Source organism: Leptodactylus fuscus, chromosome 10 (genome assembly GCF_031893055.1).
Source record: "Leptodactylus fuscus isolate aLepFus1 chromosome 10, aLepFus1.hap2, whole genome shotgun sequence".
Taxonomy (NCBI): domain Eukaryota; kingdom Metazoa; phylum Chordata; class Amphibia; order Anura; family Leptodactylidae; genus Leptodactylus; species Leptodactylus fuscus.
The window spans coordinates 54,529,569-54,549,795 of NC_134274.1; the positions used below are offsets into that span (position 1 = coordinate 54,529,569).

The 20,227-nt window shown below is 41.3% G+C and overlaps 1 protein-coding gene across 2 annotated transcripts in view; it reads left to right on the top strand.

Annotated features, from left to right (window-relative positions):
- Nucleotides 1-831: 831 nt before the first annotated feature.
- Nucleotides 832-20,227, top strand: part of LOC142183195 (WASH complex subunit 2-like) — a 46,641-nt gene continuing 27,245 nt past the window's right edge. For both annotated transcript variants that reach the window (XM_075258156.1, XM_075258157.1), the window contains exons 1-11: nt 832-1,129; nt 6,846-7,010; nt 7,105-7,170; nt 9,005-9,178; nt 12,392-12,485; nt 14,090-14,160; nt 14,653-14,700; nt 18,018-18,110; nt 18,860-18,947; nt 19,337-19,408; nt 19,640-19,773. In XM_075258156.1, the coding sequence (XP_075114257.1) occupies nt 1,019-1,129; nt 6,846-7,010; nt 7,105-7,170; nt 9,005-9,178; nt 12,392-12,485; nt 14,090-14,160; nt 14,653-14,700; nt 18,018-18,110; nt 18,860-18,947; nt 19,337-19,408; nt 19,640-19,773 (1,116 nt within the window). In that variant the 5' untranslated portion in view covers nt 832-1,018. The remainder of the gene's footprint in view (nt 1,130-6,845; nt 7,011-7,104; nt 7,171-9,004; nt 9,179-12,391; nt 12,486-14,089; nt 14,161-14,652; nt 14,701-18,017; nt 18,111-18,859; nt 18,948-19,336; nt 19,409-19,639; nt 19,774-20,227) is intronic.

A 20,227-nucleotide genomic window follows, 5' to 3' on the forward strand; every position in this document is an offset into this window, starting at 1 on the left:
CAGGCTGCGGCATCAGTGCCCTGTCCAGACCATATGGCAAATATATATATATTTATAAACTATGTATGTAATATATATAGGTATATATATTTATATTATTTATATATATAACATTACATATAAAGATAAATATATATATTTATATTACATATATAGTTTATAAATATATATATATTTGCCATATGGTCTGGACAGGGCACTGATGCCGCAGCCTGATGTATTTACTATAACTCGCGTCACTTTCTTGTTGAAAGTTATAATATACATATGGCACTATGTATCTATGTCCAGGAATGTGTTTTTCCTATATTCCTATTGATATCATATACATATACAATGTCTCTCTTGGCCAGTTCTGGCTCCTTCCTATAGACACTCCACTCTAGCTGCTCCTGTAGTGAGGTGACTAGATTGGAGTTTCTGGCGGCAGCTCCTATTACCAACTCCATTCTAGTCACCTCAGTACTGAACAGTCCATATTGGAGTTGATTCTAGCAGGTCCTCCCTACAGCAACTCCAATCTAGTCACCTCACTACTGAATTGGCTAGATTGGAGTTGCTCCTGGTAGGTCCTCCCTCCAGCAACTCCATTCTAGCCCGTTCACTAGTGAGGTGACTGGACTGGAGTTGCTGGAGGGAGGACCTACCAGAAGCAACTCCATTCTTCACTGCAGCCTTCTCTTCCTACTCGGCACTGTCTTCAATAGCTCCGCCCACACCAGAGGCTGATCACATGGTCACGACGTCACCGGAAGTCCTTTAGCCCACTAGGATTTAGCAGCTCCCCAGCCCAGTTGAAGTCTCAGCAGCCGCTGGCAGACGGATCACGTGCTCACAGTGTCACATGACGCTAGTCACCTGAGTTCTGCTGCAATATGGCGGCTGCGGCAGACTAGATATTCAGACTAGTAATGTAATACCGCGCTCTGCTTCTTCTTCTCGACCTGTACAGACTGAGCGACTGTACCCCAAGTCGTGTGCTCCACTGCAGCGGCCGGCAGACGGGCAACTGGAAGTCATGAACGGCCCTGTGAGCGCTGGCACGGATGATCCAGTATGGGAGAGATCGTGGTCCCTGGAGGAGATCGGGAGGAGCAGTCAGAGCTGGTCCCTTGCGGCGGATGCTGGGGTGAGGGAGATGTGGCCATGTGTCTGCGGTGCCGCTACGTGTGTACTGCCGCACATCATCTTCTCTGATCTTATGTCACGCACAAGGCCTGAGCTAACAAAAAAAAAAAAAAAAACACAAGACGTGGCGCAGTTGTCAGGGGCAACCAATGCCATTATAGAGTTCAGTCTATATGCAGAGTGCAAAAATCATGTGATTGGTTTCTAGGGACAACTGTGCCACCTGTTGTGTGCTGTAGTCTTAATGTATGGGTTAAATAAATGTATAACTTCTATATGTATAGTCCCTAGTAGTAGTGCCCGCTCTGGTGCTTCTTTGTAGGGAATCTCCTTTTAGCTGACACTAGGAAGGCGTTCTTAATGTGAAAAGTATATTGTGGGCTCGGAATATTGATGGCCTACGTTGGCGTATGCCGATATCAGCTCGCTGGGGGTCTCAATCTTTGCTGACTGTTGAGATCAGTTGAACCCATAATACCTTGTACCGCTGTTACTAAGTAGACGGTATAGACAGATAGGTAGTCAGTGCAGTGCTCACATGAGAGCTGGTCAGAGCAGGTGCCAAGAGTCAGATGCCCACTCATCTGGAAGCCTGAGTATAGTCCATCGATATTCTAAACTTGAGAAACCCCTTTAAAACTATGGTCCCATGTTGTGGAAATGCAGCATTTTTTGCTGCTGAGGAAATACCCTAAAATGTTTATATATATATCACCATTAACGCCATGGTGCTTTACATTTTTTCTACTGTATGTTCGCACAGAGGAATTTTGCTCTGCAATTGAGGCACGTTCTGTCTCAACACCAGCTCCAACTTCTGCCTGAAACATCCTATAATCATTTCAATGGGAGTCAGATATTGATTTTTCCTATAGCAGATTTTTTTCAGCTAGTGGAAAAATAGGCCTCTTGCTCCATCCTCAGGCAGATTCCACCTTATAACTCCCATAGAAGTGAATGGGAAGCAGAAAATACAGGTGTTGATTTTGACGCAGAATTTGAACAAGTGGAAAATTCAGCTCAAATTCCTGAAGCAGAATTTATCAGCTAGGAAAATTTCCTCCATTTTAAGGGCTAGTTCACACGTGAGCATAAGGGGAGGTTTTTGACAGCGGATTTCGCGTCCAAAACCTCCCCTTATAATGGTGGTCTATGGAGACCGCCGGGCTTCTTTTCTCCGCTAGTGGCGGGCTGCTGCTAGCGGAGAAAAGAAAGGACATGTCCTTTCTTCAGGCGGAAGCCGCGCAGGCTCAGCCGCGCGGCTTCCGCCCCCGGCAGCTCCCTCCTATGTCGGCTCATTCATTTGAGCCGACAGCAGAGGGTTAATCCGCGACAGTGATGGTCGCGGCGGGCGGGTTTTGACAAGAGAGAGACGCGGCTCGCCGCGTCTCTCTCTGTGTCAAAACCCGCGCGGGCAGTTCACGTGTGAACTAGCCCTAACTGACCCCCTAGGGTACGTTCGCATGGTGGAAAATGAAGAATTCCTTTTCACCACAGTCTAGCTACGACAGGATGCTGATGTAGTGCATCACCATTCCATATTCGCATCCCGCTGCGGACTTCGTGGCAAGATCGAGCAGGACGCTTCTTTTCTTACGCAATCTCTGACTCCCATTGAAAACAACCGGAGGCGGATTTGGGAGGGATCTACTCCGGATTCGTGAGCGAAATCCGCCCCCAAATCTGCGGCAAATTCCTCCCTGTGAACACAGCCTTACAGTACCAGAAAAATGAATGAGATTTCATTTCAAGAACTCGCCCACCTATTGTGGAAAGAAAGCTGTGTTTACAAAAATGTACACAAATTAAAAACATAGCAAAAATGCTTTGAAATAAATACATGCTTATGCAGCTTTTTTTTTTTTTTTAGCCCTTGCAGAATTTTTCACTACGAGTCCTTAGCTTAACTCGGACGTTGTTAGTAAGGCAGCTAAGTAGCGATTACCTGACATACAAGTTTAGACTACCTGAAGTTCTTCAGTATGCACATCTTTTTATGGGCTAGTTTTGCTAAGGTTTTAATATTTGGAAGTTCCAATCTTAGGCTGGGGTCTCACGTACCGTAAATGCTGCAATTTTGAAGGGATTCTGGCTAATGCCATCCATGCATTGCAGAAAAAAAAAATCTGCAGTGGAAATCCTGCGATTTCAAAAACCAATGCAGCATGTCAATTATACCTGCAGAAACGCCATTGTTTTCTGTATAGATATAATTGAAGCAGAAAATCCGCAGAGGAACTTCTGCAGACTTTCTGTGAAAAGCTCTGCAGGAAAAACCACAATGTGTTTCTGCTGTGGACTTTTCCACTTTTTGGTTCTAGCTAACTACATGACGTCTTAGCCTTAAAGGGGTTTTCCAGCCCCAGAAAACTATGTGTAATAGGGGCATGTTAAAATAAGAAAGAAATACTCGCTGTTCCATGGGCAACCTGTGGGACCAGTGCAGCGAGATATTGTGGAGGGGTGAGTAACCTTTTCTTATTGTAACATGCCTCTTTTTGACACTATTACACTTAGTTTTCCAGGACTGAATTTAGGACAGGCCGTCAGTGGTTTTTTTTTTGTTTTTTTTATTGAAGTTTTTCAAACCATCCTATTAATATTATAAATGTGAAAGTTTGTGGGTTTGTGAGTTTGGATGTTCGGATGTTTGTTCCTCAATCACGCAAAACCCGCTCGACCGATTTGGCTGAAAGTTTCCACAAACATAGTTAATACACCCGATTGCGCAATAGGCTACTTTTCGTCACAATAGCGCACATACGTTTGTGCCAGGACCCCCACAAAACCCAAACTCACACCACCATCTCTGCAATCTCACACACTTTGGACCATAGCAAGCCACAAAATTCATATTACCCTCTAGAGCCTCGCCCCTAACCCCACACAATCACATATACATATACTTTAACACTTTGCCCCTCACCTTAACGATACTCCAGGAGGCGCTCTATAACGCTCCGAAGCAGCCATGTTTGCTGACCCCCACCACTCTGACAATCCGCGACACTGCCCACCCATGTCAATACCCCTAGGCGGTCTAATAAATGCAAAAAAAAAAGTTTCACAAAAAGTGAAAAAAAAACAAAAAACAAATAAAAAGGATTAAAAATTCAAATCACCCCCCTTTCCCTAGAACACATATAAAAGTAGTTAAAAACTGTGAAACACATACATGTTAGGTATCCCCGCGTCCGAAATCGCCCGCTCTACAAAGATATACAAATATTTTTCCTGTTCGGTAAACGCCGTAGCGGGAAAAATGGTGAAAAGTGCCAAACCGCCGTTTTTTCACTGTTTTGATTCTGATACAAATTTGAATACAAAGTGATCAAAGCAATAACATTTCCCGAAAATGGTAGAACTAAAAAGTACACCCGGTCCCGCAAAAAAAGACGCCCTATACATCCTCGTTCACGGACATATAAAAAAGTTACGGCTGTCGGAATATGGCGACTTTTCAAAAAAAAATTTTTTAACACAGTTTTGGATTTTTTTAAGGGGTCAAAATGTAAATAAAACCATATAAATTTGGTATACCCGGCATCGTAACGAAACACATAATACAGGGGACATGTCATTTTGGTTGCACAGTGAACGCCGTAAAACCAAAGCCCTTAAGAAAGTCACAGAAATGCATTTTTTCTTTAAATCAACCCCATTCTGATTTTTTCCCTGCTTCCCAGTACATTATATAGAATAAATAATGATGGCATCATGAAGAAAAATTTGTCCCAGAAAAATTGAGACCTCATATGGCTCTGGGAGCGGAGAAATAAAAAAGTTATGGGGTTTACAAGGAGGGGAGTCAAAAACGAAAAACCAAAAACAAAAAATGCCATCGGCAGGAAAGGGTTAACTTCAAATACTTCCGTCCCAAAGTCATTATGTAAAGTTTCTCACAACACCGTATATATAGCAGCTCAAATACAAATTAACTTCAACACAACAGTCTCACGTATTCTCTGAATTAAAGCAAAAACAAGATACAAAACTACATTTCATATCCCATACCTTACACACACTACGAAAACCTTACCCGCGCCTGTATATACCCACTTCTACAATCACCGCAGACGAAGTCGCAGGTACCAGCTAGTTCTTAATACAACACACAAAAAGGGGAGGGGAAAACTGGGAATAGGTAAGAGGGCGTACCAATGGAACGAGTCTCTGGGGGCGGTAAAAAATGTGCAAAGTCCGTAAGGCAGCTAGAGGGGAAGGGACCTAGAGGGGGAGAAAGAAGGTGCAGAACGGTCCTGGCACAGCAGAACCAACTTATCAATGCAAGTAATACATCAAGACAAATTATGAGATTCTGACGCAGCAGAACCAGTAAGTCACGAAACCAATACAGTGTAAGAATACAAGACAAAACATAACCGATGAAAAAATGTGATTAGGAGTCTAGAACAACGAAAAAAAACAAAAAGACATCAGACAGGAGACGCAGAAGGAAAGGGATCGGAAGTCAGCTGAATAATAGAAATGGTTCCAAAGGAGCCAAGTCTGCTGATGTCTGGAATCATCTTGATGAAGCTTAGCAACTAAAGTCTCCATCGTGCGGATAGACAACACCTCATTCAGCCAGGCAAGAAGGGAAGGAGGGGATGTGGTCTTCCACAGCCTAGGGATAACTGAGCAAGCCGCCACCAACAAAAAGCCTAAGAGTCTGTGGGTATGTTTGCGGAACTTCTGGGGAAATATGGAGAGAAGCAGCGGAACCGGGTCATTCGCCACATGGATTCCCGTAACCTGCCGCCGTCAGTGTTTGATCTGTGATGGGTTCAACCAGTGGAACACCCGGCTATGTACAGAAAAAAGAGAATGGGGCTCAGCTGCCAAAAGGGATAAGGTTCTGTGCTTGTGTATGGTTATGTTGACACTGCTGTTTTGCAATTCCATTGTTCTGACCTGTTATAGGCTCAGAGCAACGGATTGAAAATCTAACAATGAATGTCTGCATTCGTCTCCATTCACTGTATTGAACAAGGTGGAGGAATGCTTTCATCTTGTTTTAAAATTATAATGAATGTAGACGGACGCGCACAGGGGGTGCTCTGCCTGCATTAGTCATTCTGTCAGATGGAGGATTAAGAATGAAGGGACTCCACTAAACAGGTGTAACATTTTTTAATTGTGAGACAGTCTTTGTAACTCCTACCATTGTGTCAAGTAATGTGTCTACCAGTGCTCAGATAAATGCAGTAGAATTTGTCAGTGTCAGATTTACACTAGGTTCACAGTAGCGTTTGGCTTTCTGTTCCTCCGGTCCGCTAGGGTACCCCGAGAAATGGAAACCTAATCCACTTAAAAAGTGGTTAACTGAAAAATATGGAGAGAAAAGTCCCGCCTGTAGGACTTCTCTCTAAATTTTTAATCGAATTCGGGGAAGGAATTCCCAAATGGTGAACAGGCGCATGTGTGAACCCAGCCTTAGTCTGTTCTTACAGCAGCGCTATTTCCTCCAGCATACACATGAATACATAGATACTAATATATACTGTATGTGCATTGGTAGTCCTCAGACAGACAGATTGAGCTCACATACTTTGTACAAGATTATTGATTTAGTTCCATTATATACAATAATAAATAGATATATTACAGTATCTTCTCTTGTATAGTAATTGTGGGACAAACAGTGTAAACTCTGATTTATTGTTGCAGATTAACCATATCTTATTGATCTCCTTATTTGTGCTTTATTGCTTTAGCTCCTGAATTTTCTTCAGGAATTCTCCCACCAGACCATCTCTAGGACTCATGAGATTGAGAAGCAACTGGATGGGCTTGTACGTGAAGCAAAGACCACAGAATGCCGGCTGCACAATATCTTCAATGACTTCCTCATGTTATCTAATACTCAGTTTATAGAGAATGTGGGTGACTTGTTTTTTTTTTTTTTTTTGCTTGGTTACTTTATTTTCTGCTTTTAATATGGTATTTCATTGAAATTGGATTTTTTTTCTTCAGAGGGTGTACGATGAAGAAGTTGAAGAACATGTTGTAAAGTCTGATGCAGGAGAGAAACCGGAACAGGTAGGTCTCATATATTATCAGTACTTTATTTTTTTTCCCTTTTACCTGAATTTTAAAGCTAACATTTTAGCTCCTTTTCATCCCCGCAGATCTCTCTTAGTAACTCAGAGAGCCTCTCATCACAATGGAGCGGCCAGGGTAGGGGCATGGAGAGCTTGACTTCAGCCCTCAGCTCACCACCCCTTTACTGAAAACAACACGTAAAAGCTCTTTTTTTTCTGTAGTCAAAAGACACCAGGGCAGAACACGTGAGAGAACCTTTGCAGTATTTTGTGCGGTTTGGAGGGGAAAATGGAGCTGACAGTTTCCCTTTATATTAATACTTGTGTTGCAGCATTGCTCCCATTCACTGCCTAGGGTAGGTAGTTGTGCTGTTTTAATGCCTATGGCGGAGTGGAGCGATCTGTTCATACACTTGATCCGATTATCTATATGTAGGTTATTAATAATATTCTGGAAAACCACATTAATAATTTAGAGTTTAGGGGATCCCACACTTGGTTTTTGAATGTTTCTTTTTCCTACTGTGCTGATCCTTATTTTAGCTAATAACCAATTCCATGTATTTATTTTATGCTGGGGTAGGGGGGTCTGGGTAATTCTGTCTGGAGATATGTTCAGCCAGACATATAATTACACATGATGTAAAATGTAGGTTTTGTTGACATTGCATTATGGGGCTGCATTTGGCCTTTGCAAGGGTCCCATATGTAACTGAAATAGATATGAAGTTAAAATATAAAACAAAAAAAATTATATCTTCATGAGTGCTCTCTCTTTGCCATATAGAATAAAGGTGTCTATGGAATGTGCACACAACCAGTGTGAATACAGCCTTATTTTATATGCTTTTATTGAAGACCGTATAGCCTGTAATTCAGCCATGGACAGAAAATCTTTGCTCATAGCCTGTTGCTATACTTTATTTTAGACACAATTTAAAGGAAATGTGTCATAAAAATGGACTATTTTTTTAAAGCAAATTTTTAAGTTACAGCATGATATATTCTGATTTTATTTTTAATTTTTCATCTATATTTTGGCCACTAAGTAATCGGCTGACACTTGCCAGTCCTGTAGGGGTTTTCATTGCAACAGTCACCTCATTTACATCACATACAGATAGCATTACAACAGGAGACTGACAATAACTGATGTCACAGCTTATATACTTCCCCCTCCCTGTCCAGAGCATGTCTAAAAAAAGTTCCTATAGACCTTGTGTCCTTTCCAGTCTGTTGCTGCCTATGGCCAAGACTTTGCTGCAATAAATATTGTTAAGAGACCAGAGAAGCTCCGCCAAGATGGCAGCACCCCATAAGATGTACTGGAAATAAAATCTAAAAAAATCTACAATAAGAAAATAAATACAGATTAGAAGAAAAACAAAGTAATATATTTCTCAGTATGATTTGAATAAATAAATAAGAAGAGATAAATTTCCTGTGAAAAGCAGAACGCTGACTCTGCAGGTCTGGTAACAGACCACTTACTCATATAGCAAGTTACATTACAGTGATTACAACATGAGTAAAGAATTTACTACACAGTGCTCAGTACACAAGAGAGCGCAGCATGACCAAGTGCACAAGAAGAAAACAATTTACTAGAATAGCCTAGAGTTGAAAAACAGATTGACAGGGATAAGGTGATCTTGTTAGGTAGATCTTGTGGTCACTGTTCACTTGACTTTTTTTTTTTTTTTTTTTCTTTTATGGGTCTTGCTCGATTTTTATTTTTTTAATTTTATTTATTTTTCTTCCATTTTTGATTTCTTATTCTGCTTGTCTTTTAGTTTGTTTTATTAATTTAAATGAATATTCATATTTTTAAGGAGAAAACGAGAGAACAGAAGGAAGTAGAACTGATCCCAAAGATCCAGGAAGCCGTGAATTATGGATTACAAGTTCTGGAAACGGCATTTGAACAACTTGACATCAAGGCAGGAAACTCGGACTCTGAAGATGAGGAAGTCAATGAAAGAGTTGATCTTATTCTGGAGCCAAAGGTAAAGTATCATGTGGCAAGAGAAAGATAATGTAGAAGTCCCTGAAGTTATGCATGGTAAAGTCATTCCTTACTAGTGGAATTAGAGATAATTCCACCACCTGTCCAACTGGATCCTAGACTACCTGACATACCGCCCTCAGTATGTGAGAGCCCAAGACGGTGTGTCTGACACTGTGATCTGTAGTACGGGGGCACCACAAGGTACAGTTCTTGCCCCATTTCTCTTCACACTGTACACTGCTGACTTTAGGCACAACTCATCCAGCTGTTACTTACAGAAGTCCTCCGATGACTCTGCTATAGTAGGCCTTATCACTGATGGCGACGATAGGGAATACAGAGACTTAAACCGGGATTTTGTTGAACGGTGCCAGCAGAACCACCTCAGGATTAATGCTGGGAAGACCAAGGAGATGGTGGTGGACTTTAGTAAGCGGAGAGGTGCTCTGACCCCGGTGGAGATCCAAGGAACATGTATTGAGATAGTCAGGACCTATAAGTATCTGGGCGTGCTCCTCAATAATAAACTAGACTGGGCCGATCACCTGGAGGCGCTGCACAGAAAGGGCCACAGCAGACTCTACCGCAGGAGGCTGAGGGCCTTCGGAGTCCAGGGGACACTTCTTAGGGCCTACTTCAACTCTGTGGTTGCCTCATTCATCTTTTTCGGTGTGACCTGCTGGGGGAGCAGTATATCAACCAGGGACAGAAATAGACTTGACAGGCTGATCAGGAGGGCCAGCTCTGTCCTGGGGAGCCCTTTGGACCCAGTACAGGTGGTGGGTGACAGAAGGATACTGTCTGTGGTGACCTCCATGCGGGAGAACAAATCCCACCCCATGTATGGGACCTTGATGGCACTTGGCAGCACTGTAAGTGACCGTCTGCTTCACCCCAAGTGTGAGAAGGAGCGCTATCGCAGGTCCTTCCTTCCAACCACGACCAGGCTGTATAATCTACATCAGACCAAGCGAAGATCACTCCGCACAGAGAACTAATGATTATGACGATGACCATGAGGTCTTCCTCTTTCTCTTCCGTTTTTCCTTAGCTGCTATGGACTCCTAGTATATCTTCTCTTCTCAGCATATGTGTGTCTACGTCTGTAATATATTACTCTGTATTATCCTGTACCTGTATTACTACGCTGCTGTAACATGCTGAAATTTCCCCAATGTGGGACTATTAAAGGATTATCTTATAAGTGTTATATATGTTTCATGGCGTAATATGGGGAGGATAAACAACCTTACTTATATAGAGGAGGGACCACCCTGTGCTCTAGTTATTATATTTGCAGAGTGCAGCAGGGACATGAAAGTCTCATTCCCCTGCAGGTACTTGGTCATATGGCTATCTTTGCTGTACTCCGAGTAAAAGCAACCGAAGCTGAGTGGAGATGATGATGTAACAGAGAATACACAGACTTCCAGCCCCCTGCTGCACTCTGCAAATCTAATAATTGGGACGCTAGTGGAGCCTCACTATTTTTTTTTTTTGCTCGGACACAGTCAGATGTGTCCGTAAACCCCCCCCCCCCCAAAAAAAAAACAACAAAAAAACAGTTTCATAGCGGAGAGGCTGCATACGGACATCAGCAGTTTGTTTTAAAAATCCATTGAAATAAATAGGTTTTGGACCATTCCTCTCTACAAAACAATTCAAGTTCAGTTAAGTTTGATGGTTGCCGAGCATGGACAGCCCGCTCTCAAATTATCTGAAAACAAAGATTGTTCAACATAGTTGTTCAGGGGAAGGATACAAAAAGTTGTCTCAGAGATTTAACCTGTCAGTTTCCACTGTGAGGAACATAGTAAGGAAATGGAAGACCACAGGGACAGTTCTTGTTAAGCCCAGAAGTGGCAGGCCAAGAAAAATATCAGAAAGGCAGAGAAGAAGAATGGTGAGAAGAGTCAAGGACAATCCACAGACCACCTCCAAAGAGCTGCAGCATCATCTTGCTGCAGATGGTGTCACTGTGCATCGGTCAACAATACAGCACACTTTGCACAAGGAGAAGCTGTATGGGAGAGTGATGAGAAAGAAGCTGTTTCTGCAAGCATGCCACAAACAGAGTCGCCTGAGGTATGCAAAAGCACATTTGGACAAGCCAGCTTCATTTTGGAAGAAGTTCCTGTGGACTGATGAAACAAAGATTGAGTTGTTTGGTCATACAAAAAGGCGTTATGCATGGCGTCCAAAAAAACTGCATTCCAAGAAAAACACTTGCTACCCAATGTAAAATTTGGTGGAGGTTCCATCATGCTTTGGGGCTGTGTGGCCAATGCCGGCACCGAGAATCTTGTTAAAGTTGAGGGTCGCATGGATTCCACTCAGTATCAGCAGATTCCTGAGAATAATGTTCAAGAATCGGTGACGAATTTGAAGTTACGCCGGCGATGGATATTTCAGCAAGACAATGATCCAAAACACCGCTCCAAATCGACTCAGGCATTCATGCAGAGGAACAATTACAATGTTCTGGAATGGCCATCCCAGTCCCCAGACCTGAATATCATTGAACATCTGTGGGATGATTTGAAGTGGGCTGTCCATGCTAGGCAACCATCAAACTTAACTGAACTTGAATTGTTTTGTAGAGAGGAATGGTCCAAAATCCCTTCATCCAGAAACTGATTAAAAGCTACAGGAAGTGACTAGAGGCTGTTATCTTTGCAAAAGGAGGATCTACTAAATATTAATGTCACTTTTATGTTGAGGTGCCCATACTTTTGCATCGGTCAAATTTTGGTTTAATACATATTGCACATTTTCTGTTAGTACAATAAACCTCATTTCAATCCTGAAATATTACTGTGTCCATCAGTTATTAGATATATCAAACTGAAATGTCTGTTGCAAACACCAAAATATTTAGAACTAAAAATGATTAAGATTAATAGGGGTGCTCAAACTTTTTCATAGGACTGTATATATGTGTGTGTGTGTCAGAGTTGCTACTGGAAGCTGAAAACCATCTGTATAGATAATACTGTCATTAACATAAGCACGTGAATATACAGTATATCAGGGAAAACCTCTCTGTAGTCCTTCACAGGACAATTATTGATTTTTGTTCCTTCTACTATCTGTATGTTTATACTTAATTCACTACCTTACTATTATGTTTCATGAACAGCTGAACTAGAAGTTTTTATTCAGTGACTATTGAAAGTAGTTTATCTAAGTAACCTGTGTATGTCTCTTTCAGGATCTATACATAGACCGCCCATTACCGTATTTAATCGGTTCCCAGTTATTCATGCAGCAGGAGGATGTAGGTCTTGGGGACATTTCTAGTGAAGGTAATTCTTTTTGCATATTATTATTATTATTATTTTTTTTTATCTGTGCATGTGTAGCTGCAGATTATGTGGTAGTTGAAGGCTCAGCTTCTGAGTTTTCATTATTTGGTACTTGGGAACTACATGAGACTGAGCAGGTGTATAGTATTAAAGGGGTTATGCCATGAAAAATATTTATCCTCTATTTGGGGGGTTAAATGCTGATGGTGTTTACCCCTGTTGCAAGTGCAGTTGGGCTGAACGTAGGTGTGCGTCTGGCTGGACTGGATGCATCCATTCTGCCATTTACTTCAGTAGGGGCGCCAGAGATGGTTGAAATACAATAATTAAAGGGGTATTCCCATAACTCTTGTTCTAAAGCCTGAAGGCTCTGTACTCTCTTCACCACCTGGATTTCTCTCACATTGGTGGGCATGGTTTCACTTGCTCTGCTATCTGCTATGATCCACAGTATGATGCTGATGTGGTAACTGATGTAGCAGAGCTGGCTTTGAGTGCGCTTGCATTACATACAGAGGTAACGACTCCTTATCTCAGCCCTTATCAGCCAAATTCAATTAAACCGGCTGATAAGTGGAAAAGCTGAAGATAGACAGCACCGTAATCCCTGAGCTCTCACCTTCCCCCTCCCCTATCTGAGGAGCTCCATTGCTTGTTAGCCCCTCCCTGCCCCCCTGAGGGCAGGCAGCTACATCACTTGACAAATGAGCAGATAATCCCAAGGGCCAGTGTCAACAATGAAGTGAATTAATTAAGCTAGTGGCCAAACAAAGCAGTTTTGATAAAGCAATGTATTTAGGAAAAGTCTTATATCCACATAAACTAGCAGTATAGATAGGATCCTTGTTATGGGAAAACCCCTTTAACTATCCAGAAATACAGCAGACTGATGATATCCGTGTGCTGCCTGTGCCTTCACACACCCATTGATTACCTTCAGGGAGCTTTGGCTGCAAAACAGACAGATATAGGTATACACTGACCCGTGATATTATAAGGGTTTGTGTATATGGCCGTAGAGCATAATATTACCAAGCTTACCTATTAGTTTATGCGCCCCACTGTGTAACTGCTTAAAGGATGAGGTGCAATGTCCAGCAGCAGAATATGGTAGCCAAAAAGGGTATTAAGTCAAATACTTTTTTTCTGCAGAGCTTCTTTAAAGTAGAAACTGACCCAGATTCCTGCATTAATATCACGTGTACTAAGTCATTTAAGTATCTATATCATTGAAGTCATGTGGCTCTGTGAACATATCCTTTATGTATAGTACTTGGATGGACAATATGCACACTGTGTTTGAAGTTACTACTTGACAGATGTGCTAGTAAAGATCCCAGCACACATGTCAAACATATCCATAGGATGCCCTTTACCCAGAGCTGTCCAAAAAGTGTGCTTGGGTATATTTTCTTTTCTATTTTCGCTGTATACAATAGTACAATCTTCTGCGGTATATATCATACAGAGCTATCCTGTAAGCATGGCCTTTGCCATTTTATTACTCTACATTGGGAAATCTTTTTGACTTCTACCTTTAACATAGACTGTAACTGCAGAGTGAATTGACCCTGAGTGCTCATAGATGCTTTTATATTCCACAGAAGGGTCTGTGGATAATGATCGTGGGAGCGTAATTGACAGTGAGGAGGAAGACGACAAAGATAATGATGAGGTAATGTTATTTTCTTTATCCTTTAAAATGTTGTCAAGTAGTCTCCTTTGGTGATATTTGCTGAAAACTCAGTGTGTTACTGGGTAGAATTTTATTTTATAGGACCATCTACACTGGATAAGTATTATTATAATTCACTTATTTTGGCCAATAATAACAAAATTGCCCACTGTGAATACAAAGGCCAACTTTAACCCCTTCCCAACATCCGCCATTCTAGTACGGTTGAAGTCGGGTGTTTAAATATGGAGGCCACTCAGGAGTTGGGCGGCTGCCAGAGACCCAGCGCTAATACCCTTGATTGGTGCCTGCACTGATCATGGGCATTAACCCCTATGGCGCCTCAGTCAAAGCTGACCAGGCACCATTTTGCCGGGGATCGACGGCAGCCAGAGCAAGCTCTGTGGCCAGCGTCCCATTAACATGACAGCTGGGAACCTTGTGAACTATGTAATTTGTACTAAATGTTCAATGTATTGTTTCCAACAACAGGAGTCTGAAGAGGATTTTGGCAACAATTCGGAAGACGAAAAGAAACCAGTGAGAGATTCTGTTTCTATTCTATATTCTTTAACATAAAGACATGATTTAGACATGATTTAGTTATACTTACAACTAATACTTATATACTTATATATTATACTAGCTGGTACCCGCGACTTTGTCTGCAGTGATTGTAGAAGTGGGTATATACAGGTGCGGGTAAGGTTTTCGTAGTGTGTATAAGGGATGGGATATGAAATGTAACTTTGTATCTTGTTGTTGCTGCAATTCAGAGAATACGTGAGACTTTTGTGTTGAAGTTAATTTGTATTTGAGCTGCTATACGGTGTTGTGAGAAACTTTACATAGTGTCTTTGGGACAGAGGGATTAGACTTTAACCCTTTCCCGCCGATGGCATTTTTTGATTTTCGTTTTTCATTCTGGACTCCTCTCCTTCTAAACCCCATAACTTTTTCATTTCTCCGCTCCCAGAGCCATATGAGGTCTTAATTTTTGCGGGACAAATTTTTCTTCATGATGCCACCATTATGTATTCTATATAATGTACTGGGAAGCAGGGAAAAAATTCAGAATGGGGTGTATTTGAAGAAAAAATGCATTTCTGCGACTTTCTTACGGGCTTTGGTTTTACGGCGTTCACTGTGCAACCAAAATGACATGTCCCCTGTATTCTGTGTTTTGTTACGATTCCGAGGATACCTAATTTATATGGTTTTATTTACACTGTGACCCCTTAAAAAAAAATCCAAAACTGTGATAAATTTTTTTTTTTTTTTTTTTTTTAAAGTCGCCATATTCCGACAGCCGTACCTTTTTTTTATACGTGCGTGTACGGGGTTCTACCATTTTCGGGGAAATGTTATTGCTTTGATCACTTTTTATTCAAATTTTGATCAGAATCAAAACAGTGAAAAAACGGCGGTTTGGCACTTTTGACCATTTTTCCCGCTACGGCGTTTACCGAACAGGAAAAATATTTGTATAGCTTTGTAGAGCGGGCGATTTCGGACACAGGGATACCTAACATGTATGTGTTTCACAGTTTTTAACTACTTTTATATGTGTTCTAGGGAAAGGGGGGTGATTTGAATTTTTAATCCTTTTTATATTTTTTTTTTTTTACTTTTTTTTTTTAACTTTTTTTTTTTTTTGCATTTATTAGACTGCCTAGGGGTATTGACATGGGTGGGCGGTGTCGCGGATTGTCAGAGCGGTGGGGGTCGGCAAACATGGCTGCTCTGGAGCGTTAAAGAGAGCCTCCTGGAGTATCGTTAAGGGGAGGGGTAAAGTATATGTATGTGAGATTGGGTGGGGTTAGGGGTGAGGCTGTAGAGGGCAATAGGAATTTTGTGGCTTGCTATGGTCCAAAGTGTGTGAGATTGCAGAGATGGTGGTGTGAGTTTGGGTTTTGTGGGGGTCCTGGCACAAACGTATGTGCGCTATTGTGACGAAAAGTAGCCTATTGCGCAATCGGGTGTAGTGGCTATGTTTGTGGAAAATTTCAGCCAAATCGGTCAAGCGGGTTTTGCGTGATTGAGGAACAAACATCCGAACATCCAAACACACAAACTTTCACATTTATAATATTAATAGGATACTTATTTATGATTTACTTATATACTTATGATTTAGTTATACATTCAGTTTTACTTGATCAAAACTGATCACATAAGGCTACCTTCACATTGACGCTGTTGCCTTTTGTTTATTTATATAGCACCATTAATTCCATGGTGCTTTACATTTGGGGGTTACATACAATACACAGAATATACAGGTAGATATAATACTAGCAATGACCGACTGGCACAGTGGGGTAGAGGGCCCTGCCCGCGAGGGCTTACAATCTATGATGGAAGGGGGGTAGAGACAGAAGGAGAGGAGGAGACTGTACAGATGGCGGTGCGGTGATAGTGTTATTGAAGGTTGTAGGCCTTCCTGAATAGGTGAGTCTTCAGGGCCTTCTTGAAGCCTGTGATTGTGGGGGTCAGTCTTATGTGTCTTGGTAGGGAGTTCCAGAATATGGGGGATGCACGGGAGTAGTCTTGGAGGCGGTTGTGTGAGGAGCGGATGAGAGCAGAGTGGAGTAGGAGGTCATTGGAGGATCTGAGGTTACGTGTGGGCAGGTAGCGGGAGATGAGGTCAGAGATATATGGAGGGGACAGGTTGTGGATCGCTTTTTATGTTAATGTTAGTAGCTTGAACTCAATTCGCTGGACTATGGGTAACCAGTGGAGGGCTGGCAGAGGGGAGCAGCCGATGAAGATCGGGGGTGAGGTGAATTAAGCGGGCAGCGCAGTTTAAGGTGGACTGGAGGGGGGCGAGGGTGTTAGTTGGGAGTCCATCGAGAAGGGTGTTGCAGTAGTTTAAGCGAGAGATTATGAGGGCTTGGACGAGCATCTTAGTAGTTTCAGGGGTGAGGAAGGAGCAGATTCGGTGGATGTTTTTGAGTTGGAGGCGGCAGGAAGTGTTGAGGGTTTGAATGTGTGACTTGAAGGATAGGTCGTCCTCCGACAGACCAGAACAACAGATTGACGACATCAGTGTGAACATATCTTACCACAAACGTTATGTATTGGTCCCTTTCTTATTTTACATCACTGTTTAAAGGGTGTTACAAGATTCGAAAAACATGGCTGCATTCTTCCAGAAATAGTGCCACATTTGTCCACGGGTTGTGTTTGATATTGCAACTTGGATCAGCTGATGTGAATTAGAATAAAGTGCAATACCACATGTAACCTGTAGACAGCTGGTAGGATTTACCTGATATATTTTATTTGGTTTGTTTTTTTCACAATATGTCTGGTTATGTAAATTGCAACTTCAAATGCAGTCTGTTACTTTAGTCCCCATTTTGGTGGGGTCCAACCAATGGGCATTTATGGCATGTTCTGTGGTTGGTGTATCCTTTTTAGATCACAGGTACTCATCTTATTCTGTAAACTTGTTTTTTGGGTAAACCCCTTAGTGGGATCCAACCACTACATTTAGGCTATATCCAACTGAACTGAATGGAGTTGTGCGTGCGCTGCCTGACCACCACTCCTTTCAGAATGTGGGATAAAATTCCCCTTTCTGCTAATAAGTGGGGTCTGAGGTTGGACCAACGCTGATCTGAAAGTTAAATCTTTTGGATAGCTGATAACGTATTTTGCGGGAAACCCCATTCAAGGTTTTTTTTTTTTTTGGTTTTTTTTTCATCCTTTTCTTACGTTTTGCTTTTCTAAATCTGATAACTTGTAATTTTTGAATAATAAAGAGTAAAGATAGCAAATATACTTAATGTGATGGATGACTTAGGAAAATATATATATCATGATGTAATACTTTATATTTCCATACTGTATAGCACCATCCAGCGCTGAGTGATGAAGATGAAGATAACGGTTCAGACTTGTTTGGGGATTCAGACAAGGAAGATGAAGAGGACAATGATAAATCTGTAAGATGTGATGTTTATCTCTTATTTTTATTTTTTTTTTTTTTATTCACTTGTACTCCTCCAGCAAGCTCTGCTTCATCTTTATTGTTTAGCAAGCACAATATTTACTTGCCCACAGTACCAAGCACAACTAATACAAAGTGCACAGTGATGTGCCTGCTAAACAATGAAGTAGACATAGCACTTAAGGAAAGACTACCATCCCTTTAGGTAGCTGATAGTGGGTGCCTAAGCCTCACTTGTCACAATAGCACCAGTTCACAAGGGGAAAACATGGTTTGATTCACTGGTCGATATGTCGGGTTCTGGGCACAGATTCCCTTTAATGTTAGGTTATTAATGTCGAAAAACCAGTTTAGCATTCAGCTCCGATGAATCTATATACATTTTTCTGCAGTGAGCTCCACCTAGTAACAACTGTAAGCAAGCAGATATATATTTTATATTTTGATACAATGGCTGTGTAAAGGCATACTGGATTAGGAGCTCTGGATCTGAACAGCAAGGCTCTCACCCTTATAAAGGAATGTAGATGCATTTAGATCCATTAAATTACATGGATATCTTTTGGCAATTGATATTACATCAGGATTGCCTTTGAGATAACATGTTTACTGGATCGATAAACTTTGCATACATAATTAGTACAGGCAAATAAAATAAACTATGGATAATAAAGTGATAGCAGTTATTTATTTATTGATTGATTTTTTTTTTTTTTTAATATATATATATATATTTACTTTTAGATGAAGACCAGAACAAAATCCTTTGCTGATGAATTAGCAGCACGTATACAGTCAGAAGTCCCAAAACGGCAGGAGACAGATCAGTCATGTATGTTGACAAGTCTTCTAACACTGTTATAGGATATGTATAATTTCAACAAACTTCTGACATGTCATAGTATCATGTCAGAAGTTTTGATCGGGTTCCAGGTGCTGAGGCTCTCACCAATTCCTATGCATTATTGGGCTTTCTGAGTTGTCCGTTTGTAGATTCATAGGAAGTCCATGGAATTTCTGTGGAACTGCACACCACAAGCTCTGCTTTCAAAGGGGAGGCAATCATAGCTGAACAACAACAAAGTGGCACATTGCTCCTGTAAGTTCTTGTTTTAGTGATTGATGGGAGTTTCAGCACCCAGATCCCCACTGATCGAAACGTGCCATAGCGGCAGAAGTTTCCTTTAGAAATTGTTCTCTGATGTGTGTTTTTCTCTTCAGCTATATCATCTGTGGAAGTCAAAAACAAAAAAGACAAGCAGTTAAGAGAAACCCGGAAACTACCCTCTGATGGTAATATCATCTTTAAAGGGGTATTCCAGTCACAAGGAGCTGGATTGGGGATTAATTTGCTGATCAGGAGCGACCTGACCACCGATCACAAGAGCTGCGGTGTTTTGCAAATGGGTTAACTTCATGTGATTAGAATACCCTTTAGTAGCTTTGAGTACAAAACATTCATTGTATTATTATATTATACATCTTTAGAGTATACCTAAATGAGATTTATATATTCTTTTTAAGACGAGGACGATGATATTTTTAAGCCACCCAAACTCACAGATGAAGATTTCTTTGGCAACAAAGGAGGCCTTTTCAGTGGAGGGAAGGGGCTTTTTGACGACGATGACGATGATGATGATGATGATGGAGGAGAGGTTAGTAAACATGCACTCAAACTTATACATTTTCTAGAGTGTATTTACACAAGGCAGATTTGTAACAGAATTATTTTGACTGAAAATCGCTTTATGTGGATGTTTCCCGCATTATCTGTATGGGTTTCTGCAAACAGTCAGATATTTTTGCAGCAAACCTGCCACATGTGAACATGCCCAGGAATTCCCAGGTATTTTTTTTTAATAGTATTTAGCAACACCCAGTAAAATAGGGATAGATGTGGTTTTTGAGTTGCAGGCTGAATGTGCTCTCGCATACAACTCTGGTGCCCTTTATGCAACACTGTTGAAAATGGCAGGATGAGATGGATAAAATAACCCAATATATCAGAAAAAATATAAAATATATTATGCCAGTGATCACTGGAGATATAAATCATTTGACCTGTGTAAGACCTTGGCTGGTCTTATAGATGTGTAGCACAGGTTTGGA